This window comes from Gracilinanus agilis, chromosome 1, assembly GCF_016433145.1.
Source record: "Gracilinanus agilis isolate LMUSP501 chromosome 1, AgileGrace, whole genome shotgun sequence".
NCBI lineage: Eukaryota > Metazoa > Chordata > Mammalia > Didelphimorphia > Didelphidae > Gracilinanus > Gracilinanus agilis.
The window spans coordinates 350,661,727-350,689,043 of NC_058130.1; the positions used below are offsets into that span (position 1 = coordinate 350,661,727).

General features: G+C 38.3%; 1 protein-coding gene across 1 annotated transcript in view; it reads left to right on the plus strand.

The window, feature by feature from the left end:
• The window catches only part of SGTB (small glutamine rich tetratricopeptide repeat co-chaperone beta), an 88,339-nt gene that overhangs the window by 40,333 nt on the left and 20,689 nt on the right, over positions 1-27,317 (plus strand). Inside the window, exon 5 of the mRNA XM_044657716.1 lies at positions 4,109-4,208. Within this exon, the coding sequence (XP_044513651.1) occupies positions 4,109-4,208 (100 nt within the window). The remainder of the gene's footprint in view (positions 1-4,108; positions 4,209-27,317) is intronic.

Sequence of the window (27,317 nt, forward strand, 5' to 3'; positions counted from 1 at the left end):
TGTTAAATGTAACCCCTGAGGAATACAATATACTACTGATTATCAAATAAGTCATAAAACAGGAAGACATATGCTCTCCATGGGTTTTTACTACTCATGGAGATGATCGAATAGTAGAACCCAAATGGAAGAGTGAATCCCTATGATATTATGGCCTTTCAGATGTTCCTAATATTATGCTGATTGTTTTAAATATTAAATTACTAGAGAGCATTTGTAGAGAGGCCAGTTATCACTCAAGAGTTCCTCACAAGCAAAACTCAATGGGTGAAGAATGACTTTTGTCCAGACTGTGCTATGCAGATGGGTACACAGCTCCTGTTAAACCATCAGTGAACATGTTTTGGAATGGTCCTACAGATAGACAATGAGCTGTGTTCATGGATTTAGTAGAAGGAAAAGATCAGGCTGATTTGCTTTTGAAAGACTGCAATATGTTTTCAACAATTCCAAGCTTCCCCCTAATACACAAACCAATTTTTTAACACCAGTATTTTTGTCGTGGTACATTATGGTTGCAAATAATGGAACTTTACCATAGTCATATATAATACTTTGCGTAAATGGCAGACCCAGTATTCAAACCTATGTCTTTCTTTGTATATCTTTTGACTTTAGCACCATGCCTATAATGTAGTAATCCTTTGGAAATTGCTTGTGGACTGACTCTAACTGACAATCCACTATTCTTTCCATTGTACCAAATACCTGTCATTTGGAGGTTTTATTTTTGGCTTTCTGAAATGTCTATATGCCCTCTACAAAAATCTACTTATTATCCTGGGTAGAGCCCCATGTAGGGAGGGTCTATTTTTTTTTTTTTTTTAAATTTTAAACCCTTAACTTCTGTGTATTGACTTATAGGTGGAAGAGTGGTAAGGGTAGGCAATGGGGGTTAAGTGACTTGCCCAGGGTCACACAGCTGGGAAGTGTCTGAGGCCGGATTTGAACCTAGGAACTCCCATCTCTAGGCCTGGCTCTCAATCCACTGAGCTACCCAGCTGCCCCGGGAGGCTCTATTTTGATAAAAAGGGCAGGAAGCCTTGAATCATTCACCACATTTGCCTTTATTCCTTCATTTTCCATATTGTGGATACAGAATAGAAGAGTAGACTGTCATCTCCATTGATTTTCATTTTGGTTTGTTTTAAATGGATCATGCATGATTGTTGGAAAAAAAAAAAGATGAACCAAAGTATATTCTTATCTCAGACTACACATTTTATTCATCTGCCTATAATCGGGGCCTTTAGTCAGCTCCTTATTTTCTGACAGTACTCTAAACATATCAAAGCAAACTTTCCTCCTCAGAAGAGCTTGGGTGAGCTTAGGAAGAGGTCCCTATTATTATGTCTTGCCAAGGGACCCAAAGATAAAACTCCCTTACATTATACTCTAGATGTATTCCTGAGGGCTTGCCTGCAAATTGAATTTTTTGTGAATTGTCTTCCCTAATTTACATTATAATTTTTAGAGATTCTTAATGTTTATTTGTGCCTTAATCGTTGCTATTTTAAACAGTTTGACTGTAAGGTTTTATGCCTTCTCCACTCCCTAGAATAATGATGTAAAAGCAAACAAACAAACAAAAAAATAAACTAGGCTATTAGGAGAGCTTCCTGACTTAAATGAATTAAAGAAGACTATAATGTAAATCTTTTCTCCTTTCATTTCCCCATCCTTACCTACCCTACCCTCAATTATCTACAGTAGAAGTTTGGATTTCCTTCTTTTGGTTTTCTTAAATTATGTGGGACATATTCCTCTGCCAGTAGGGACCCTCATTTTACTACAGTAGAGCTACCTTAGTCATTTGTTGACCCATCTGAGTTAATGCCATTGTGATTGCCTAAAGGTATGGTTCAAGAAGTACCATCTGAATGACATTCTCCCTTCTGCTCCTAAAAATATCCCAATCACACTTTGCCTTGACAAATCCATCATTTGTGTTTTATCTCTTATTGTTAGGGCACTTAATTGACAGGATTCCCATGTTAAATTTTAAATATTCTTACAGAAAATAGCAGTAAGCAGTTGTCAGCTTGTAACTCCTTATCCTGAATGAGTTTATCATATTACCTAGCAGAGTCCTGGGAAAATAAGAACTAGCAGAGGTAGGTTTTGATAGGGAAAAAGATGTTGTAAGGGAGCTGGGTTCAGAGGATGAGCATGGCCTGGAAAAAAGCCAGAACTGGAAATTCTTAGGAGATAGTTGGCAGCCTGGAATAGAAGTTGGAGGAGACTGAAAGAAAAAAGACATGCCAAATTTTGCCTATAACTAAGTAATCTCTCCCCACCTTGGATTATGCTTAAAGTTAAAAATTCTGCATTGTATGATTAGAAATCTTGATTTCTTAAGATTCAAGTGAATTCCTTCACATGTATTTCCTTTTTTTAGTGGTCCTATAATGGAAAGACCCCAGACTAAGCACCTGAAGATCTAGGTTCTATTCCTTACTTGTTTTAATATTATTATTATGTATAATATGTGTATTATGGCTATATATTATGTTTTATTCACTAATGTTACATATAACATAGTATTACTATATTTCATTCCCTACTTATCATTAGATTATTATGTATAATTCTAATCTATAATATGCCACATTTTATTCCCTACTTGTTATTATATTCTGCATGATATAATATGTATCGTGTCATATATATTATTATATTTTACTCCCTATTTATTATTCCCTACACTCATTGGCCTGTGGGACTCTGGGCAGGCCACTTTGCCTTAGTTTTTTTCATCTGTAAAATAGGGATAATAATACCCATTTTGCTCACAGGGTTGTGTCAAAATCAAATGAAATAATGTCTATGAAGATACTTTAGAGATTACTGTATTGCTAAAGAAGATTAATGTTCTTTTGGAAAGCACTAAGTAAAACTTAAAATGCTTTTTATGTACGTTACATTATTATGCAATAAGCCATGTAGTGTAGCAAAAAGAATATTGAGCTTTAAGTCAAGGTGGCTGGGTTCAGAATCTGGCTTTGTTCCGTAGGAGCTCATGATCATAGGAAAATCATCTGACTTATTAGAACCTCTGCCTCCTTGACTATAAGTTGAGGGAAAGTATATTTAATTTATGTGGTTGATATGAATTAAGGCATTTTGTAATATTTGGGGTTTGTAAACCTGGGATATCCTGGGCAACTATGAACTTTAATGGGGAAAAAAATTACATCTTTATTTTTACTAACCTCTAACTGAAATTTACCATTTCTTTTAACTATTTTATTTTTATTTTTTAAAAACCCTTACCTTCTGTCTTAGAATCAATTCTAAAGTATTGTTTCTAAAGCAGAAGAGTGGTAAGAGTTGGGCAATGGAGTTTAAGTGACTTGTTCAGGGTTACACAGCTGAGTGTCTGAGGCCCCATTTGAACCAGGTGGTTCTCAATCCACTGAGCCACCTAGCTGCCCCCTCTTTTAATTATTTAAAAACATTATTCTGAGAAAAGGTCCACAAATTTCCCCAGGCTGTCAAAGATCCATGACAACCCAAAGAGTTTAAGAACCCCTGCTTTAAATGCTATATAAATATGAAGAGGATCACCTGAATTGGGTTCCTGTCTCAGATATTTTCTAGTTGTGTGACCCTGTGTGACCTCTTACCCCCAGTTTCTTTATCTGTAAAATAGCGATGATAACAGTAGCAACCTTCCAGGGTTGCTGTGTGATCAAAAGAGATAAACATTAAAGCTCCATATAAATCCTAGTTGTTGTTTTGTTATTGATCACAAGTTAGTCTTTTTTTAAATCATTACCTTCTATCTTAGAAACAATACTATGTACTGATTCCAAGGCAGAAGAGTAGTAAGTGCTAGTCAAGGGAGGTTAAGTGACTTGCTCAGGGTCACACAGCTAGGAAGTGTCTGAGGCCAGATGTGAGTCCAGGACCACTTGTCTCTAGGCCTGGCTCTCCATCCACTGAGCCACCTAGCTGCCTCTATTAATCACAATTTAGCTCTAGAAAAATTGAATAGTGAAGTAAGTCTTTGTGGGTGGAATGTTTAGTATGTGTCTTTCAGGCATCAAATTATGTCCTTTCAGATTTTGTATTGATTTTGTGACATTGTTAATTATCTTTTTTTAAGGTAATAACCACATGAAAGAGGAAAACTATGGTGCTGCAGTGGACTGCTATACCCAGGCCATAGAATTGGATCCCAATAATGCAGTTTATTATTGCAACAGGTAAAGAGACATTTTGTTTCAACTGGTTTAAAATCCCAAACTTTTGGACATAAATCATGGAAGGGAACGTTGACTTATGAATCAGGAACTTTCTAGTTTCTTACTCTGATGTGCATAATCTAATACAAGTAAGCCCTTGGATGGCAGGTGCACAGTTCTGAAGAGAGTATCAACAGCCTGGGATGGCTAATGCTTTCCTGAATTTGTGCTTTAAAGGCTCACATTCCATTTCCTGTGTTCAGTTCCAAAGACCTCAAACTCAGTCTCTCTTTTTTTTTTTTTGATTCATTTTTGTTTTTATTCTTGTTCATTTTGTTTTTTAAAAATAATATTTTTCTCCAATTATATGTAAAAACAAATTTAAAAATTCCTACTAAAGAGTTTCAAGCTCCAAATTCTCTCCCTCATTCCCACCTTTACTCTCTCACTCCTTTCTACCTCTCCCCCCTCCTCCGAGGCTATAAAAGCATGTGATATAGATTTTACATGTGCAATCATATGAAACATTTTTTTCCATATCAATCATTTTGTAGAAGAGATCTGAAATGGAAAAAAAAAAAGGAAACAGAAAGAAAAATATAGTATGTTGCAGTCTGTATTTGAACTCCCATCAGTTCTTTCTCGGGGCAGATGGCATTTTTCATCACGAGTCTCTGGGATTGTCTTGAATCACTGCATTGTCCAGCTCAGTTTCTTAGTTTGGCCTGTGGAATTTCATGACAGGAATCTTAAAAAATGAAAAGCAAATTTCAATATTAAAGAGACAAGAAATAGTTTTAATTATGTAGACTATGACCCCTACTTGAAAATTTAAGGGAGGTCAGCTGGCCCAGATAAGCCTATTATTTATAATGAGATTAGGAATCCAGGACTGCCATGTTTCTGGCAATTCGACATTAAGTATAGCCAAGAATCTTTCCATGCTTGACATTCACTCAGTTCTCATTAAATCTGAAATCTATAATAATAGTACTCTCGCATTTAAAATAGTGCCTTTCCCCAAAGGAGTCTAGTAAGAGAACAGTGTTTAATTTAGAGTAATTAGAATATTTTAATCTTATGTTTAAACCAATATTGAATAAAGCTCAAGGATGACTTCCCGTCTTTTAGGTGAGATACTCATAACTCAAATGTCTATAAATATCTCGATAGACAGTTGTCCTGCCAGCTCCCCCATACCGTTTCTTTCTCAGCCAGCTGGCTACTATTCAGTTGGAGGCTCAGATGAACAGATACAAATATTCTTTTTAAGATTCCTTTTTATGTCTTCTTCATAATCAGAAATACTTCTCACATGTCATACTTTTTCCACAATGATTCTGTTTTCCCTTTTATTCTATGGGGTTCTTAAAAAAAAGAGGAACCAATCAATAAAGAGGTTTGGTGATACTTTTCCTTCTCTTCCACTCTTCTTCATTGGTCTCTATGTTTCAATGAAAGGACCACATAAAATTGTACTTGTACTGTGACACTTTTGTTGAATACTCTATCCAGCAGTGGACCTTTCACTCTTCTTAACAGACACAGAACTAATTGTATAAGTCATGCCTATACCACAGTATTTGGCTTTATTTGGTTTTGTATGTTTTTTGAGCACAAACTGTGATTTCATTAGTGTGGGGTACTCCCAAGATTAAAGCTCCCTCCATCTATACAAATCAGCAACTATAAAGTAATAGTCTTGGGGTTTCCTGTAGCACTCAATGAAAGGCTAAGTGACTTACCTTTAGTCATACATCTTCTATTTGTCACCTTATATGTGCTTCCAGGGCAGGTAGGTGGCATAGTAGAGAGTGCTAGGCTTGTAGCCAGGAAGACTTGTCTTCCTGAGTTCAAATCTGAGCTCCAACCCTTACTAGCTGTGTGACCCTGGGCAAGGCACTTAAGCCTGTGTACCTGAGTTTCCTCATCTATCAAATGAACTGAAGAAGGAAATGGCAAACCACTCCAGTTTCTTTGCCAAGAAAATTCCAAATGGGGTCAGGAAGAGTCAGGCATAACTGAAATGATTGAACAACCACTTGTGCTTCCAAGGCCAGCCCTTCATTTACTCCATACAACATGTTGCTTTACAGTCATATGTAGCCTATATAGCCATATATTATAGTTATTTGCAGTTTATCTTCTCAGTATGAAAACTTTAAAAAGTCCAGAGATCATGCCTTATTTTTATTTCTTTATTTATTTTTGTGAAGGTGTTTTATCTTACCAATTACATGTGTAAACAATTTTCCACATAAGTTTCTGAAGTTAAACGATCTTAATTGCCTCCCTCCCTCCCTCCCTCCCTTTTCTCCCCCTTCCCAGAGCTGGTAAGCCATTTTCATGTATTATCATGCAAAACATTCTATCTTATTCATTTTTGTAAATGAATACTCATATAAACCAAAAACAAAAACCTAAATAAACTAAAGTGAAAAATCATAAGCTTTGATCACCATCCTGACTCCAACAGTTCTTTCTCTGGAGGTGGAGAGTATTCCTTGTCATGAGTCCCTCAGCATTGTCCTGTATCATTTTATTGCTGAGAATAGCTGTCTTTCACAGTTGGAGATCATGTCTTGCATATACAGTACAGTGCCTCACACTTGGCCACAACTCAAGAGATATTCGGGGAATGAATGAATAGGTACGTAGAAAACATTAAGGCGAGGCCCCTGGTCATAAAGAGCTTCCTTCGTGGTTAAAAATGACAAAGATCTGTACAATTTTATCTACTCTGTAATTCTCTGATCCACATATAGATGTCTTAAAATATCGTTAGAGTGATATAGGGGTAGAGATAGGGATAGGGACTGAATTTTGAGGCTTCATTGGCATGGGAAACTTCCTGATGAGGAAATTTCTTTTACTTGCATCTTTCTGCTGCTTAAAGTCAGAAAATTGTTTGAACATTGAGGTGTTAAGAGACTTGGTCAGACTCACACAACTAAGAGAGCTTGTTCAGAGTCACACGCACAGGACTTGAGTCTAGGTTTTTCTGGTTTCCAGAACAGCTTTGTATTTACTATACTATACTGTGGTGTGTAAAAAGGTACTGATTTTGTTTTTGCTTTTTTTTTTCTAACTAAATTGTAAGGTCCTGGAGGGCAAGAATTATTATTGTTGTTGTTGTTGTTATTGTTATTGTTATTATTTTATAACCCTTACCTTCTGGATTAATTCCAAGACAGAAGAGTGGCAAGGACTTGGCGATGGAGGTTAAGTGACTTGCCCAGGTCACACAGCTAGGAAATATTTGAGGTCAAATTTGAACCCAGGACCTCCTGACTGCAGGCTTGATGTTCTATCCACAGCGTTACTTCACTGCCCCTGTGGCAAGTATCATAACACAAGGTTAAATTTGTGGAATATAAATTCTAATGGCAACTCTCTGCATTTAGCAGGGTGCTGTGAACATAGTAGAAACTCTTGAAAGATGAATGAATGAATAATAGAGACAATAAATACAAAAAGAGTTAGAACACAGAAACCAGCTTGAATTGGAATAATTGGACTCTATAATTAGGCTTCGCAGAGTTGGTGGGTGGGACTTAAACTGGCACCTAAGTGTAGCTAGACTGGATAAGCAGATGTCATCCATCCCAGAGAAGGAAATAGAATGGCAGAAACAAAAGACCAATCTCTGATTAGTGTAATAAGGCAGAGTGATGCCATTACTGTGTCCTCAGGATGTCTTGGTTCATTAACTCTTATTTAGATATATCAAAAGTATTAAGCATAGACTCACCTTTGAATCCCATATGGACTTACCAAAGCATTTTCCTTATAAGTGGCATGAGAATTATATTTGTAGATATATACATATAGACATACACATATATATAGTGCTTATGTGTTGCTATCATAGGTTACTTAAAGGATGTTGCTCATGTTTCTATTACTTATGGACTGATGTAGCATTAGAAGGATATAACTCTCATGGCACTACAAGGTAGATACTCTTGTATCTAAGCTTATAGTCTCTCTTTCTGAAAATTCTGAAAATTCCTATGTAACTGTCCTATATAATGCCAGGCTTCTCTATCCCACAGACCTTTGTGTTTAGCACATATCTACTGAGGAGGTATTTGGGGACTTTCTATTTTGGATCAACCCTACCTTTCACCATGACTTATCTACGATATATAAAATTCAGAAATTGTAACTGCTTGATTTATGCCTATTTGGAGGAAACCCTATAGTTCTCTACTTCATCATTCTTGTTGCCATTCAGTCACAGAGCTCTGGATCTTTCCTGAAAATCAATGGAGTGGGGCATCTAGATGGCTTAATGGATTGAGAACCAAGGCTAGAGATGGGAGGTCCTGGATCCAAATCTGGCCTCACTTTATGACCTTGGGCAAGTCACTTAACTCCCATTGCCTAGCCCTTACTGCTTTTCTACCTTGGAACCAATATTTAGTAATGATTCTAAGATGGAAGGTAAGGGTTTAAATAAAAGAAAAGAAAAGAAAACCAGTGAAAAGAATTATGTAGTGATGAGAATATGTATTTTATTAAGCATATTCAGTAAATCCCCAATGTACTTCATATTTAGTTAAGAAATGAATTGCCAGAGATTTTAGGCACTACTTGAGTGTTTTTTCTGCCCTATTTGCTATGAACATGGAACACTTGGAAATCATTTTTGTGCTTTCCATCTAACAAGCTAAAGCTATTAGAAGTGTTCACCAAGATACGATAACACTGAATGCATTATTGTGCTGAAATTTCATTAGTTCTGCCCTGATAAGCAGACAGTGCATGCAGAGACAGCAGATCACATTGTTATTCAATTCAGATGTCAGTATGTTTTATGTTTGGCTTCACCACAGAGGAGGTACAAATATAGCCAGGCTCTGCTTCCCTTCCCAGTCTTTGATGCCTGCTTTTCTCTCCATGCTTTGCACTTAGATGCAGCTGAGTTCTACAAACAGCTCTTCCCCAAACAAGTCAGTTTGTGAGCTTACAGGCTGTCACAATGGAAGAAGGAATAGGTCTGCTTATTGTACTTGTACTGAAGATCTTTTCACAGTGAGGAAGAAGGGGATGAAAAGAGTTGAGGTCGAATTATTCACAGGCTCCTTCTGTGACCCTGCCGGACCTAATCCTATGCTCTAGAAGACTGTTAGAGATATTAGGCTGCTGGAGGTTGTAGGATCATAGATTGAGAGTTGGGAGAGACCTTAGAGATCATCTCATTCAACCCCTTCATTTTTCCTATCAGGAGATAGAATAAGGTTAATTGCCTTGCCAAAGGTCCCACAGGTAGTAAGAGTGTGAGTGCAGGTTTGAATCTGGCTCTCCTGATTCCAGATCTCATGCTTTTTTCACTCTAAGTGCCTTTCCTACATTTTTCTTTACAAACATTTTTACAAAGAAAAAACTTTTATTAAAGGTATGCCATGATAACTTCTCATTTGCTATATATTTTTTCCTATCGAAAGGTATGATAGCTTTGATTTTCCTTCAGCTTTCTAATGGAATAACTTCAAGCATTCATTACCCTATCCCTTGGGGGTAAAAAGACTTGGATTCAGTATATCAAATTGCTTATTTGTCAGAAAGCTTTTGTGTCTTGCTTGGGAGGCAATGGAATTCTGTTGAGCAAATTATTGCAGGTATTATCCTTTCTTAATTACTGAGTACCTTTTTAATGTGTTGTATAGGGTTACTTTTTTTTTGGTGTTGGTGGTGTTGCTGAGAAACTTTTTGGTTATTCATTTGGAGCCTTGTACTGAATTGTCAGGGGGCTGTCCACAATGACAGCTCTCAAGCCATGAGAAGAATTCTTTTTGGGAGCCATTGTTGCTACCATGACTCTTGGCCTTTCTCACATTTCAAGATGAGTCATATGGTACAAGGTCTGGCTTGAAGCTGTTGCTATGGCCCTCTTCTTAATCTTGCTTGAAATGTTGGCTGGCTTTGAGAGACTGAGAGAAAGATGGTGGAGGGTGGCTAGAGTCCATGATTGACGGGACTAAGCTTTGTAACTGAACTGTCAGTGATCCCTATGTTTTACATCATTCCTTGGCAATTGTGCACTAATCTGAGAACATCTTGCTTTTTAAAATATATAATTCTAGGATAAAAATTGGTAAAATAAATATCAATTACTCTTTGAAACTGTTTTGATGAGTTAAATTACATCAGATGAATTTCTTGTTTTATGCTGGTTTCAGAAATTTAGAATAAAATAGGCCTTTTTTGATATTTAAAAGTAGTTGATAATGTTTTCTGAGATTCAGAATGCTGAAAGTTTTATTCCAGCTTTCTTTAACCCAAGAGGTAAAGCTTCAAGCTTTAATATGCTTTAAATGTGTCATCATTCAGTGTCCCAAAGCTCAAGTACAGCTAGAATTATTGTTCTACCAAAAGTTACATTTTACCCAAGGAAACAGCTAAAGTCAAGTGACATTCAGATCCAGGGCTGACATTCCTCTATGTTCTTGTTTTCACTTTGTTATTGAGACCGAGTCTCCCTGTTTTGTTCTGGCTGAGAGTTCAGTGGCCACTCACAGACCTCACTCACGGATCCCATTACTCTTTGGCACAGAAGCTTTCACCTGATCCCATTCTCCTCTTCTTAGACAGCCTTGTGGCCCTCTGTTCCTGGGGGCTTTCCATGTTGTAGTTGGACTTAGTGTGGTCATCAGATCCGTTTTAGCCCTCTCACAGTTTAGAACTCCCTACCTCAGGAGAGCCACCACTGCCTTAGTTTTAAAAGAACTATTAGACTACGTGTTTACAAAAGTAGGTTTGTTAGAGAGTAGGACATGAAGGAAGAAGTACATTAGAAGCCAGCAATCTTTACATTTATAATTTGTGTTCTATGCTTATTCTGCTTCTTTTCCCCTGGTCCTCCATTATAAATTGAGATTGATATGGATTTACAAATCAGCTTGAGGTCCTCAAAAGACAATATAACTTGGGGGCAGCTGGGTAGCTCAGTGGAGTGAGAGTCAGGCCTAGAGACAGTCCTAGGTTCAAACCCGGCCTCAGCCACTTCCCAGCTGTGTGACCCTGGATAAGTCACTTGACCCCCATTGCCTACCCTTACCACTCTTCTACCTATGAGACAATACACCGAAGTACAAGGGTTTAAAAAAAAAAAAAAAGACAATATAACTTGGGCAAGTAGGTCACTCAGTGATAGAGAGACAGGCTTGGAAACGGGAGGTCCTGGATTCAAATTTGACCTCAGACACTTCCTAACTACGTAACTCTGGGCAAGCCATTTAAATCCTATTTGCCTAGTCCTTGCCATCTTTCTGCTTTGGAAATGATACAACATAACTGTTTTTAAAATAGGTGCCATATTATTGTATCAAATTATTTTTTTCAAACTTTTAATGAGTTCCTTTATAATTTGTACAACAAATAATTGCTGGATGTCTTCAGTGTAAAAGGCACTAGAATAAGAGATACAGAGAAAGGGAACTATATTCAGCAACGTGAAAGATACAAAGATGAATAAGAGATGAACTCTGCCCACAAGGAATTTACAATGTTGTAGGGAGAATAAGTCATGTACTTTCTATATTGTATTATAATACCTGTGTAAGAACAGTAAAAGAATGCTCTAGTGGGAAAAGATTATGTAAGACTTCAAAAAAGGTATTTGAATTTCTAGATGAAAAATTGAGTGTTTCAGAAGACAAAGGCCTGGAGGTAGGAAAGCATGAAGTATGTGTGAGGTCCAGAAAGGTATCCAGTTTCATTAGAAAAGAAATTAAATGAGGTAAGTTAGGAGGATTAGTTCCACCAAATAATGAGTGGCCTTAAATGTCTGGACTTTATTTAGCAGGCAGGGGGAACAAGAAAGAGAGACAAAGATTGAGACAAAGACAGAGATTCAGAGATACAGAGTAAAAAAGAAGCAGAGAAAGAGACAGAGACTGAGGTAGAAAGATAGAAAGGAGGGAAAGAAAATGACAGAGAGAAAGAGACAGACATGGACAGACATATAAACTCCCAACACAACTCTTTGAGCCAGGAGGATCCTTTGTAGATCAAGTGATGTGATATTCATCTTTGCACTTCTGTATATTTTTAGTTTAGGTTTTTTTTTTCCAGATGTATTTGGCCCCATTCTTACCTTTTTATCACAACTGTGTAGTTCTTCTGATGAACATATTCCCTTGGCAGGCATTGAGAACCTTAAGGCTTGCGGTTCTATGGTAGGAAATGAGATTTTAATATTAGGCAAAAATCCATGAGTAGTAAAACCCAAATTAACCATGATCTTTAATTAACCCCAATTTTTCTCTTGGTCTTTTCCCCTTTGTAATTTTGTTTTTAGAAAGAAAAGAAGCATATGTTATTATTCCTGACAAGGATTTTGCCTCCAAAGCAGCTTTTCCTCAATCTTATAATCAGCACACATTTAGTTCCCCCATCCTCTACCTGCATTTACAGTCTTGTAAAGAAGTGATGTTCAGAATGATAGCACTGAGATCCTCTAGCAGAGCCTTCAGGCATTGATGTTAGTGAGATTGGCTGTTCTTTCCTTTTATGGCAAGAAATTGAACTACTTTTTAGAAAATTGTACACTGTGCAGAAATTGAGAGGTTAACCCATAGTTCCATCTCACTGCAAAAATCTTCCAGTTAACAGAGGTTTCACTCTAACTGGGTACAAGCTCATAATGATTTCTACACTATCTGTATTGGTCTAATGATGTTCAGATTTTACCTTTTTTTTAAAACCCTTATCTATAACCTAATATCTATAACCTAATCAATAGTAAACATCAATGCCAAGGCAGAAGAGTAGTAAGAGCTAAGCATTGGGGGTTAAGTAACTTGCCCAGTCACCCAGCTAGGAAGTATCTAAGGCCAGCTTTGAACCCAGGACCTCACATCTCCACGCCTGGCTTCCTATCTACTGAGTCACCTGGCTCCCCTCCTGGACTTGATCTTTGTTTAGAGATTTGGTTTCTAATATCCTTTTCCAAATCTTTTTCATAAAGCACATGGGAGAATTTTAGAGAACTTTCATGTGTAAGACAGTGTCCATATCAAACATTTATTATTATTATTTATTATTATTCCTGTTGACTCCCTAGGAGCATAGGGCCACAACCATCTCACGCCAGCGGACTCTGTTCTGGGCAACTTCCCCCAGCTGGGCCCATGTCATTCCGACTGTTTTTGTTTCATTTTTGGCAGATCTTCACCAGGTCTGTTTTGGTCTTCCGATTTTCCTCCTCCCTGTAGGGTTCCAGCTCAATGCTTGTCTGGCTACTTGTCTTCTGGTTTTCGTAGCGTATGTCCTATCCATCTCCACTTACGTTTCTTTATGTCCTGATTAATGGGATACTGGATTGAATATTTACCACCTATAAATTCAATGTGGAGAATTTCAGGGCTAAAAATAAATGGAAAAAAAATTTTTTTAAACCCTTACCTTCTGTCTTAGAATCAATATTGGATATTGGTTCCAAGGCAGAAGAGTGGTAAGGGCTAGGCAATGGGGGTCAAGTGACTTGCTCAGTCACATAGCTAGGACGTTTCTGAGGCCAGATTTGAACCCAGGACCTTCTGTCTCTGGGTCTGACTCTCAATCCACTGTGCCACCTAGCTGTTTCTGAAATTTATTTTTAAATGACCATAGAATTGATCTCCTTAAAATAGAACTAGTGAATTTCTTTGGTCTTTGGGACTGAAGATTAGAGTAACACTGGGTAGACATGGTCAAGAATTTGCTCTGTGAAAATTTGCTTTTTACCTGATTTTCACTGGGCCTTGGTGGCTTTGTGAATAAAAAAAGATGTCAGATATTTAAAGCTTCTAGTAACTACTACTATGGAAACTAAATACCAAATTAATTTTACATTTAGGCTTGTCAGATAAAAATTAGAAATGTAGGATTAAGAACTGAGACTTAAATGTGAATTATAAAAGATACAAAAGAAAAGTTAAAACCTGATTTTGAAGTTTTGCCTTATTGTTTTTCAAACGAGCTCTATAAATGTGATAAAAATATACAATTAAATCATTTTTTAAAAAGACCTCTATTATTTGTAGAACTCAATTTTTCTTTCTGAAGTCAAACTCATAACAACAGCTGTAAAGAACTTCCAGAAAGGAGTACCAGAGAAACACAAAGAAACTACTTGGCTATGAAAGCAATTGATGTGGAAGGAGTATTTGGGAGCCATTATTAAGAGCCAGAAGGGTGTGATAGAAAGAACATTAGATTTTGGAGTTCAAATCCTATCTGCATGGCCTTGGACAAGTCAGTTCATTTTTCTAGGTTTCAGTTTCCTCATCTGTAAAATAGGAAGGTTGGTCTAGAGCAGAGGAATCAGACACTGTCAGCTGGCCTCATGCAACCCACAATAGTCTTGAATGCTGTCTGAACCAGATTCAAATGTATTTAGGAAATGTGTAGCAAAGTAAAAAAATATAATAAAATGGATAATATCACATTTTAAAAACTAAATTAATATGCAGCTTAGAGGGATCCTTCTGTGTTGGTTAGTGGTCCCCATTTCTATTTGAATATTTGATACCTTTGATTTAAAGGACTTCTGAGGTCCCTTCTAGGTCTTATTCAATCTAAGATCATTGGCTTTTTAAAAATTTTATTATTATTATTTTATTTTTACAACTCATACCTTCTGTCTTAGAATCAATACTGTTTATTGGTTCTAAGGCAGAAGAGCGGTAAGGGCTAGGCAATGGGGGTCAAGGGACTTGCCCAGGGTCACACAGCTGGGAAGTGGCTGAGGCCGGGTTTGAACCTAGGATCTCCTGTCTCTAGGCCTGACTCTCAATCCACTGAGCCACCCAGCTGCCCCTCCCATTGAATTTTTTGATAGTCCTCTGTGCCCATTTTTCTCTGGGATGGAAAGAAGGAAATATGCATTTATTAAGCACCCACCATGGGCCATATTCTATGCTAAGTACTTTATCTCATTTGATCCTCATCACAACCTTGGTAAATAGGTATCAGTATTAACCTCATTTTACTATTGAGGAAACCAAGGCATACAGTGGTTAAGTGACTTCCTGATGTTATAGAGCTATTAAGCATGAGGCAGAATTTGAACTCAGGTCTTTCTGACTTGAAGCCCAGTACTCTAGCTACTGTACCACCTCACTGCTTCTGAATCATTCATTATTTCTTTTTTTTTAATCAGTATTTTTTTTAAACCCTTAATTTCGGTGTATTGTCTCATAGGTAGAAGAGTGGTAAGGGTGGGCAATGGGGGTCAAGTGATTTGCCCAGGGTCACACAGCTGGGAAGTGGCTGAGGCCGGGTTTGAACCTAGGACCTCCTGTCTCTAGGCCTGGCTCTCTATCCACTAAGCTACCCAGCTGCCCCCTGAATCATTCATTATTTCTAATTTCTGCCTCCAGATAAATGAGCCTGGAAAGCAGGACATGTTGTATTAAAACCCTACTTTGTTATTTTCTTTGGGAAGTACCCTTCTTGCAACAATGAGGAGTTTGGAATATAGCATCTGCTTTGTACTGTGTCCTGGCATGTATTACTCATCTCTGAGAATCATGCTCTTATTCAAGAGATTGAAAAAAAAAAGTGAGCATAATTAAAGACCCAGGGCTTTAACAATGATTAGATCCATTCAAGGTTGAAGCAATAATAGTTTGTTGTACTCATGTAGCAACTCTGTTGAATAAATTTAAAGCACCAAAGTGAGGTTAACTCATTAATCCCATCACCTCCACCATTGATTTCAAAGCACTCTTACCCCATTCTTGCCATTCATTATACAACAGAACACCTCTCCATCTATTTCTCTAAGGTTGGTATGTCTTGTGGCACTAGCAGGAGGGGACAGTTTTTCCCTGAGGGAGGAAAGAGAAGAACCAGTAGAAGCTGGACATGAAAATAGGTAGCTGCCAGCAAGCTCCTTTCTTCTATTTCTCCTGTCTTGGGAGAAATAGAAATTTTGGGAGAAATTTCTGGAGTGGGAAAACTGGACCTCTTAATACCATACTCTTGGCAAGTCTTATCCTCATTCTGAGGGGGATAGAAATGGATTGTTTTTTATACACTATCTCCTGCACCAAATAAGTAAGGGGTATTTAGGAGTCACTTAGTGGATTTATGGTGAAGAATTATAGATGCCTCTACAGATGGGCTGCTCTTAGGTCCAGGCTATATACAGCGACCTCCACTCCTCTACATTTGATACTGCCACTGGTATTTCCCTCAAGGACCATTTTGTCAAGCTTATTTCCTGGTATGACTATAAGTACAGTTAAAGAAAACCATAGTAGACGTCATGGTCTGTATGGCTGCCAGGGGTGAAGTGGAAAGCCATAGATCTTTATTCCCAGCCACAAAAAAGAGTTCCACTGCCGGGGAGCCCACATCCATAACCCGTTTCCCTGTACTAGACAGCCCCATGCCCCATTCACATCCTTGCCCCAAAGCACTCCTGTAGTTGGGGGGAGGGGGGAAAATTGGGGAAAGCATAGAGTCTTATATTATGTATCATCAATGAAATTGCATTCTGTACCCCCCAAAAAAACCAAAAAACAAACTTTACTACAAATACTGTATATCAAAAAAGCTGTGCCAGTAACTATACATGTAGATATTTTTATGTATCGATATTGCTTCCCCAACAGAATGTCAGCTTCCTGAGGGCAGGAGCCATTTGATTTTTGTCTTTGCATTTCAGTGCTGAACACAGTGTGTGGCCATCACGACCTCTCTAATAAACGCTTTTTGGAGGGGTGGATAGGGGTAGCATAGTGGATAGAGAGCCAAACCTGGAGTCAGGAGGAACTGGGTTTAGAGCTGACCTCAGTCACTTCCTAGCTATGTGACCCTGGGCAAGTCACTTACTTGTTTTTTTTTGCCTTGCTGCTTTCGTCTTAGAATAGATATTAAAACAGAAGATAAGGATTTTTAAAAAATACTTTTTTGGATTCATTTGTGCTTATACAATGAGAGTTTGGGGACTTATTCAACATTTATGGAAGGTAAAGATTTAAAAACTGAAATGTATCAAGGACCTTAAAAAATAAAAACTCAGAAAAAAGCCAGTGATAGAAAATCAAGGATTTCTTTGTTCACTGATATCCTGGCAGATGGGATTTGTGTGACTATCATTAGTAAAAGCAGAAGCATGGCAATACCGAATGTTCATTTTGAAAATGGTTAGGTTTTAACCCATAAATGTCTGTGGTGTACTAAGTGCTACCTCATCATGTAAATTTAGGACTAAGCATGAGATTTCTCATTTCTGATATTGTCCAATAAATGTCATTTGGAAGTTTGGTGTCAGTATTTTCCTCCCTTCTTTTTTCTCCCCCTGTTAGACCAATGTACAAGAAACACTCATCTATTTTATAGCCACCTTTAGGAGACTGCCAGACCTGCTTAAAATATGTATGAGGCAGCAGTGCTTTCTTTCTTATCTAATAATCAGAAGTACATTTGGATTGGACCACATTGAGTTTCTGGACCAGTTTCATCAGGGGCTTCTGAATGCCTCACCAAGCAAAGGGAGGTCACCAGAAACTATCCCTTGAAGCTTGGAGAGTATTAAATCAAGCATAATAAAAAAGATTCAAATTAGACCCACGGGGCAAGATGGTATTTGCTTCAGGGACTCCATCAATAGAAGTAGATTGCTTTTTTGTGTGAGGATCACATGAGATAACATACGTAAAGTGCTTTGGTAATCTGAACGTTCAATATAAATGCTAGCTATTATATATGCAAAGTTAAATACAAGGTAGTTTGAGAGGGAGGTCATTAACAGTTGGGGAGAACAAGAAATTATTCACACAGGAGACATGTATATGTGATGCTTGACATGTATACTCTTTATTAAATTACTTGTCTTCCCAAGGAGGCGGGAAGAGATGGAGGAGGGACAGGAAAGAATTTGCAATTCAAAATAGTAATCAGCAATCCGGATTAAATTAATTGCCTTGGGTTACAAAGTTAGGAAATGTCTTGAACCCAGACCTGTCTCAAGGCCTGGCTCTTTATCCACTGAACTACTAGCTATCTCTTCTAGTTTTTTTAACACTCTACTCCACCATCCATATATAATTTTTCATCCAATGACACTGGCCTCCTGCCAATTAGTTCTATAAACAAGATACTCCATCTCTCAGGCCCAACCTTATTCTCTTACTTTCCCCTCATTCCTCATTCACATATACTTTTTTTTTAACCTTTACATTCTGTCTTAGCATCCATACTGTGTATTGCTTCCAAGGCAGAAGAGTGGTAAGGGCTGTGTAATGGGGGTTAAGTGACTTGCCCAGGGTCACACAGCTAGGAAGTGTCCGAAAACAAATTTAAACCCAGGACCTCCCAGCTCTGTGTCTGTCTCCCAATCCACTGAGCCCTCTAGCTGCCTCTTCATTCATATACTTTTCCTCTTCATCTCCACCTACTGACTTCCTTTTAGATCCAACTAAAATCCCGTCTTCTATAGGAAGCTTTTTCCAACCTCTTTTAATTCTAGTGCCTTCCCTCTGTTAATTATTTTCTATTTATTCTGTATATAAATCACTTTGTATATATCTTTCCCCTGTTGTCTCCCCCATTAGACTGTGAGCTCCTTGAGGACCATCTTTCACCATTATTTAGCACAGTGCCTCAAATAAAGTTGGTGCTTAATAAATGTTTATTTTCTGGCTGACTAGAAAGTTCTATGTTTAGCACAGGGGATACAAAGATAAAATACAGTCCCTGTTCTCAAGGAGCTCACAGTAGTAGTAGTAGTAGGGGGAACAACAACAGACATGGAAGGTCTAGAAAACTCTGCTGTGCGAATGGCAGATGCTTTTGGGAGTCATGGGCATTTTATTGAATGGAGCCAGATAATACTGTTTATTCTTTGCATTCTTCCTCAAGAATCAGCCCTGACATCTCCTGCTTACATATACGGTTTCCTGTTTCTCTTTGCCTTTTGCACATCATCACTGCAGAAAGCCCAGTTCAGCTCAGCTTTGGTCTATGGACCCTTCAATCCTTTCTCTTCAGGCCAAGATCTCTCCTTATTCCTAACCCTTTCAGGGTTCCCTTTATTTTGTCCTAATCCTGATCACTTTCAAGTTTTAGAAATTAGGATCCTATGACCAGATTGGTGTTGACCTCCCAGGAGGAAGAGGGCTATGGAGACATTCCTTCCCTTTCTTTCCTTCCTCCTGGGATACTGTTCCTGTTGTCATAAAGTCATCCAAATCTACCACCTCCTGTCTTCAGACAAAACATCTAAACCATTTCATGTAGAAATTTCTCTGCTAAGAGGTTTAAACATCTCTAGGGCAGGGGATGTTACAGGTGGCTTTTTCCCCCCACATTCCACAGCCCTTGTGTCTCAGGTGTTCAAAGGACATGGATTTCATTTGTGAAGCTATTCTGTTAACTTAGAAAGGAATCTAATAAAAATCTTTGTTAAATGACTATTAAAAAGGCAATTAACTTATCCCCCTCTCTCAAGCAGTGGAGCCTTCTCTTCACTAAGAATTGGAAATTTAAGAAATGTAATATATCAACTCAGCTGTCAATTCTGCTGCTCCTCTACCTTTGGGGTCTAACTTTCATCTAGCCCTCACCCATGGCTTCAAGAATCTGTAACATGCACAGAGGCCACCTCCTGTAAAACCATCTTAGCAGATGGGCTAAACCAGGTTGAGGGTGACTGACAGACCTCAAACCGATCAGTGACTTAGGGGGATGTGTGCCCCAAGATGTGAAGACTTCTCCTGGTTGAATGATTTGTTCCAATGGCCATGAAGGTGGCTGAAGCAGGCACTGTGGAGTGCTTCGAGTTCAGTCAGACATGGAAGATGCCAAGGTCATCCATTGTATCTTGTACTGTTTCCAGTTGTAGTGACTTATGTCTTGCCACGGGACTTCAATAACTCTAGAAGAGAGAGTAAGATTGACAGCTTTGTGCAACTGCCTCATTGAAATCCAATTCACATGAAAGCCAAGGCATCGTCTTGATGTCATTGGTTTTCTTCGAAATGAAGGATGAATAGCAACAACCATTCATAAGTGTTGATATAGCACTTTGAAGTTTGAAAAATACTTTATTTTTGTGATTTCCTTTAGACCTCTTAACAATCATAAGAAAGGTACCACAGATATTTTTAACCTCCATTTTATAGATGAGGAAACTGAGGACAAAAATTTTTTTGCCCATGATCATATAGCTAGTAAGCATCAAAGATAAGATTCTAACCCAGGTCTCTCTAACTCTGATTGTAAAGTTCTTTTCTTTATGCCATTGCCTATATAAATAGTCTGGTAATTTAACAAAGAAGTTTCATACTTGGCAGTTAGAACTAAATTAAAATGTAATTGCAAAATATTTAACAAAATAAATGAAAATGCAGTACAACATAAGGACCACTAGGTTGTTAAGTGGGTAGAGTGCTAGGCCCTGAGTCAGGGAAACCTGAGGTCAGATTTGCCTTTAGACATTTACTAGTGTCTATGACTTTGGGCAAGACATTTAAACTCCTTTTTTGCCTCTGTTTCCTCATCTGTAAAATGAGGATAATAAAGCACCTACCTCCTAGGATTTATTGTGAGGATCAAATGTGAAAATATTTGTAAAGCACTTAGCACAGGCACACTGTATGCAATCTATAAAGGTTAGCTGTTTTTATGATGATGATGGTGTTAATTTGTGGTTTTCTGAGTCAGTATATGACCCTTAGGGATCTGTTTCTGAGTCTGACACCACTGAAACAGATTAATGTTTTTATTAATGCGTAAAATCCTTCTTATGATTCAGATTGCAACCCTTCCACCCTTGCCATCTGGTGTCACCTTTGTTCATAATATAAATCTATCAGAGGGCTCTATTGAGCATGCTGGAAACCTTCTTCTCATTGACATTGCATGGATACTTATAGATCCTAAGGGTTGCCTATCCTTCCTCATACATGACCAGTGGGTCTATTTTCCCTGTAATATATTTCTCTGATGATATCCTTTACATTCCTTTTCCTGAATACCTTTCCTTATTTGGTAGTTAGTTGACTTAGTAGATAGAGTTTTGGACTTTGAGTTAAGAAGACCTGAGTTCTAATCCCACCTCACTTAGTTACTGTGTGACCCTGAGTTGAGTCACTTCTCAGCCTTAGTTTCACAATCTGCAATATGTGGAGAAAAATAACAGCATCTACCTCCCAAAGTTGGAGCAGGAAGGTGGTATGGTGGATAGGATTTCCAGGACTGGAGTCAGGAAGACCTGAGGTCAAATCGGCCTCTGACACTTACTAGCTGTGTGACCCTGGGTAAGTTACCTTAGTTTTCTTATCTGTAAAATAATCTGGAAAAGGAAATAGCAAGTCATACCAATATCTTTGCCAGGAAAACCCCAAATGAAGTCATGAAGAATTGTACACATTGGAACACTATCTCCCAAGATTGCTGGGAAGATCAAATAAATTATATGTCACTGCTTTGTAAACTTAAAGTTCTTACAGTTGATGTGACCCTAACAATGGTACTCTCAGTTCAGTCTAGATATTGGTTCAGAATGCTCAAGTCACTCCATGTTTATAAAAATTGGTTTGCTTTGCCCTGAAAAAGAAAGACATGGTGCCACTTAGTTTCCCAGTACACAGTCCCTATATATTTCTAGATAAGATAAGATAATAAGCATTTTATTAAGCACCTACTACTGCTGGTGCTACTACTACTACCTAATTTTTCTACTACCTAATATTTATATAGCACCTATGTACCAGGCACTGTACTAAATTCTGAGGATACAAATATGGAAAAGAAAGCCAGCCCCTGTACTTATTATCTAATGAGAATAGGGGAATGACACTTAATAAATATTTATTATATGGATCTGTGAACTGATAACCATTTTGGAGGGCAACCTGGATCTGTGCCCAAAGGACTATAAAACTCTGCATACTTTTTGACCCATCAATATGATTATTAGGTCTATATCCTGAAAGATCTAAGATAGAGGAAAAGGACCTACTTGTACAAAAATATCTATAATAGCTCTTTTTGTGGTAGCAAAGAACTGGAAACTGAAGAGATATCCCTCGATTGGGGAGTTGCTGAACAAGTTGTGGTACATGATTATAATGGAATACTGCTATGCCATAAGAAATGACAAACAAGAAGATCCCCTCCAAAACCTGGAAAGACTTCTAGGAAGTGATGCAAAATGAAGTGAACAGACCAGAACAGTACACAGTAATACCAATACAATACAGTGAAGTCAACTGTGAATAGCTTAACCGTTAGCACCAATACAAGGATCCAGGACAATTCTAAGAGATTCATGATGAAAAAGGCTATCCAGTTCTATGGAAGGAGCTGATAGGAGTCTGAATTCAGATTGAGGCATGCCATTCTTCACTTTATTTCCTCCATGAATTTTTCTTTAGTATGAGCCATGCGCCTTCTTTCACAACATGATGAACATGGAAGTATGTATGTCAACCTGGACAAACACAGACCCATTAAAGCAGCTACAAAGAACACGTCTTTAATCAGCACAAGGGAGACAGTGTGCTCATGGCCACCTCACAGAGTCATGCGCACACACACTACCCCCTCACAGAGTTAAGCTCTGAAGACTCTAGGAACAGTGTCTATGGGGAAATGCACCACCACGAATGGGAATTTCCATCTAACTGAAGAATTTAAGGTCTTATATACACTTTAGGGAGTATAGGAAAGGAAGGAAAACCGACTAACTCAAGGAAGCTAGGGATGGAGGACTAGAATACCTGGAAGTGGCCTAGATAGGGTATAAGAAACTTGGAAGACAAAAGAGTATCTAAGACTGGATTATATCTCCTAATCCTATCTAAAGTAATCAAGGGGTGCTTGAGGGTTTATGGTTCAGTTTGGGACACAGGGTCAGGAAAGGGGTTTCTTAAAGACAAGCTATCAGGGACAAGAGTCAATTTTGAGTTTCATTAAACTACCTTGTCATGTATTATATATAACACATGTATAACCTATATCATATTAATAAATGTTGTCTTGGGGAAAGAAGGAGTGGGAGGGAAGGAGAAAACATGCATTGCATAATGTCAGAAAATGACAATTAAAATTATATAAATGTAATCTGGAAAAAAATTATAATAAAAATGGTTATTGTATCAGGAATGCTTATTTTGTTATCTCATTTGGCATTCACTAATGTTTATTCCTTCCTTCTTTCCCTTCACTCCAATTTGGAAAGCAGACCATAAGAGTTTGGTGACTTGGTTGGTCTCTGACTTCCACCAAGTTTCAGAGGCTAAGTCTTGAACTTTTTCTGTCCCTAAATGACCAAAAAATTGTGTCAGGGAAGCTGGGGTCAATCAGGTGCTGAGGCCAGCTTTGTCTTCTTTTAGATAAAGTCTCCCCTTGTTGTGAATAGAAGGAAAGAAGTTACATGAGGAAATTAACTGTTATTCGCTGAAGGTCCAGAAGATAAAGCACTGCACTTGGAGTGGGAAAACTTGAATTCAAATCCACCCCAGACACTTATGAGCTGTGTGACCCTATGCAGGTCATTTAACCTCTCTTTGCCTCAGTTTCTTCATCTACAAAATGAAAATAACCACACCTAATTCCTAAGGTTATTGTGAGGATCAAATGAAAGATTATTGTAAAATGCTTCACAAATCTTAAAACACTTTATAAATGCTCACATTTTCACTGGCTGTCCCCCTATAATGTTCTCCTAACTCATTTCTGCCTCATGGCTTCCCTTGCTTCCCTCCAAATCCCAGTTAACATCTTAGCCTCTACAGGGAGCCTTTCCTCAAAGCCTCTTAATTCTAGTGCTAAGCACTAATTTAAAATCCTTCTTAATTATTTTCTGTTTTTTTTTTCTGTCTATGACTTATTTGTACATATTTGTTCATTGTCTCTCTCAATTAGATTGTAAGCCTCAAAGGCAGAGACTATCTTTTGGTTTTCTTTGTATCCCCAGTGCTTAGTACAGTGCCGGGTATACAGTAGGAATTTAATAATTAACAAATTTAATAGATATATCAACTGACTAATATGTCAAAGCCTGCTTTTGCACAACCCATGCCTTTCCTTTGTCTTTTGCTTGATCCTCCACTTGTATTCTAATAATAATCATTTCTCTCCAGCTTGTTCTATGTGACCCAATCTGCATCATCAATAGAATATAGGTGTTTTTAAGGTAAATGAGCCTTTGATTCAGAGAGGAACTTGAAGTTCCTGGAAGAACTTTGCATTTTCCCAAAGGCAATCAATTGCTCTCTCCTTCTGTTTAATTTTGGGCCCAGTTCAGCATATATTTGTAGCGTCTTAAACAAATGTACCAATGGTTAGGCTCTTTAAAGTGCCCATTCACATCTACGCTGTCTGGACAATAGGCATTCTTTATCCTCTTAGTTTTTCCTTTATGGATAGCTAGACCAACCTCTTCTGTGTGACTTAGGAAGCTCTGTGATATTCTTAGGCTTGACGTAACCAGCACAGTATTATCTTCACTAACATATCTATATAAATATGAATTTTTTTTTTTTACCCTTAACTTCTGTCTATTGGTTCATAGGTGAAAGATTGGTAAGGGTGGGCAATGGGGGTCAAGTGACTTGCCCAGGGTCACACAGCTGGGAAGTGTCTGAGGCTGGATTTGAACCTAGGACCTTCCGTCTCTAGGCCTGACTCTCAATCCACTGGGCTACCCAGCTGCCCCCTATAAATATGAATTTTAATGAAGGTTACAAAGTTCTATCCTATAAGGAAAGAATAACAATTTTGTTGCCATTAAAATTTTACCATTGAGAATGGATCAGTGTAGGGGAGAGAGACAGACAGACAAGACAGAGAGACAGACAGACAAAGAGAGAGATCTTTTTTTCTGAGTTCTCTTAGAACCAGATTGTAAGTATATTACTGAAAGAAGTATTGCGTTTTATAGTTTACCTATGATAACTAGGTTTTGCAGTGGGTAGAGCAGTGGAAAGCCCTGAGTTCAAATCCAGACTCAGAGGCTTGCTAACTGTGTGACCCTGGATAAATCACTTAACTTCTCTGTGCCTCAGCGATAAAATGGGTATAACAATGGCATCTACCTCCTAGAGCTGTTGTGAAGATCAAATGCGATAACATTTGTAAAACACTGCAAATCTTCAATTGGCATATAAACATTAGTAATTCTCTCTCTCAGTCTCTCATCTATCTATTAATATACTCTCTCTTTCTGTCTGTCAGACATTCATCCCTATATCTATTTCATTGTCCTCTTCACTGGAAGAGGACACATGCACCTAACTCCCAAGGTTATTATCAGGATCACGTGAAATATTATTTGTAAAATGCTTTCCAAACCTTAAAGCGCTTTATAAATGCTTTTTTTTTTAAGACCTTACTTTCTGTGATTTTGTCATGTATTAGTTCCAAGGCAGAAGAGTGGTAAGAACTAGGCAATTGAAGTTAAATGACTTGCCCAGGGTTGCAGAGCTAGGAATATTTGAGGTCAGATTTGAACCCAGGACTCTTTTCCTGGCTCTCAGTCCACTGAGCCACCTAGCTGCCCCATGAAAGACAACTCTTGTATGGAATATGTCCTGGGAGACCCATTCTGCACTTAAGTCTCTTGGTGTAGTAGACTTTTCTTTATTTTATTTTTTTAAATCCTTACCTTCCATCTTAGAATCAATACTGTGTATTGACTCCAAGGCAGAAGAGTGGTAAGGGCTAGGCAATGGGGGATAAGTGACTTGCCCAGGGTCACACAGCTAGGAAATGTCTGAGGCTAGATTTGAACCCAGGACCTCCCATCTTTAGACCTGGTTCTCTCAGTCTGCTGAGCCACACAGATGCTCCTAGAATTCTCCTTAAATCTGTCTTTACCCCCTGGAGAATGGGTAGAATTAGTGAAAGGTTCCTGCTAATCCAAGAATCAATCTGTGACTTGTGAGACCCTCTGTAGGAATAGGCTAAGTGAGGTTGAACCCTCCTCCAAACACAGTAGTTGGTCTTGTTGCTTGATAGACTGTGCTATACACAGAGCAGACTTTCAATAAGCACAAGTTAGCCTGCACTTTGTGTTATTTCCTGGGTGGATGGAACTTTGCCTAGGCTACAGCGTGGAGGGAGTCCAGCCTAGGCCAGGATGGAAATTCCACAGCATGTAGCTGCTGGTCAGTTCTTAGTCAGCTCCTTTACACCCCTCCTCACCCAGCATGCATGCCCTGTTCTCGGAAGGGTTTTGGCAGATGCCTCCTTCCAGAGAAATGGCAGCCCTGCTCACAACTTTCTGCCTGCTTTTTGAGCATATAACCTGTTCTTGCATTGGTTTGTATTTCATGTCATATTTCCAGGCATAGATTTCTTAAAACCCTTTTGCTAAGCTTCTTATGGTATGGTCACAGAGGTTAGGGAATAATTGAGCTATCGTACTTATTCTAGTATTTCTATAGGCAAATATTATGCTAGATGCTATATAGGAAGCAGGATTATACATAGTCCCTGAAAAGTGGTCTCACTTCCCAATTTGAGAGGGATATGAGTCATGCCTGAGAGGGAGAGAAGAAGAGTACATCCAGAGGAGGCTGATAAATGAGGAACTGGGGGTGGGAATGGATGGTATTTCATCTGTTTTGCTATTTCTCAAGGATGCTTAGGGAGATTAGAATAGATCCCTGGAGGAAGTGATCCATGAAGAAAGATTGGAAAGAAGGAAGGGAGATGGTTCATTGTGTGGGCAGTAGTAAACTTTTCCAGGGCAACTGAAAAAGAATGTATGTGGGTGAAGTGAGAGAAAGGAGCAAGTGAAACAAAACTAGTGTGTTGATTCTGAAATTGCTGATGGAAAGCTATTGTGGTTTTTACTTGGGGGTGATGGTGATATGTGTGGGTTTAGTGGGGGAGGGATTGGTTAAGAATGTCATTGAGTTCAAAAGTATAGTGTGGAAAATCAGTAAATCTTGTATTTTTATTTTTTGAGGACAGTTTACAACCCTGAAGAACTATAAAAAGTGGACATAGATCAAAGTGCAGGGCTTTCCTTTAAAACTTTCAGAAAAGCCCCCTTCTCCATGACTAATGGTAAAACTAATAGGTATTTAGTAGAGAGATAGCTCCTTCCTTTTGTGTTCCTTGCTGCAAAGGAGAATCATTTAGGGCACCATCACTACATAGGACTGTAAACCATCTGAT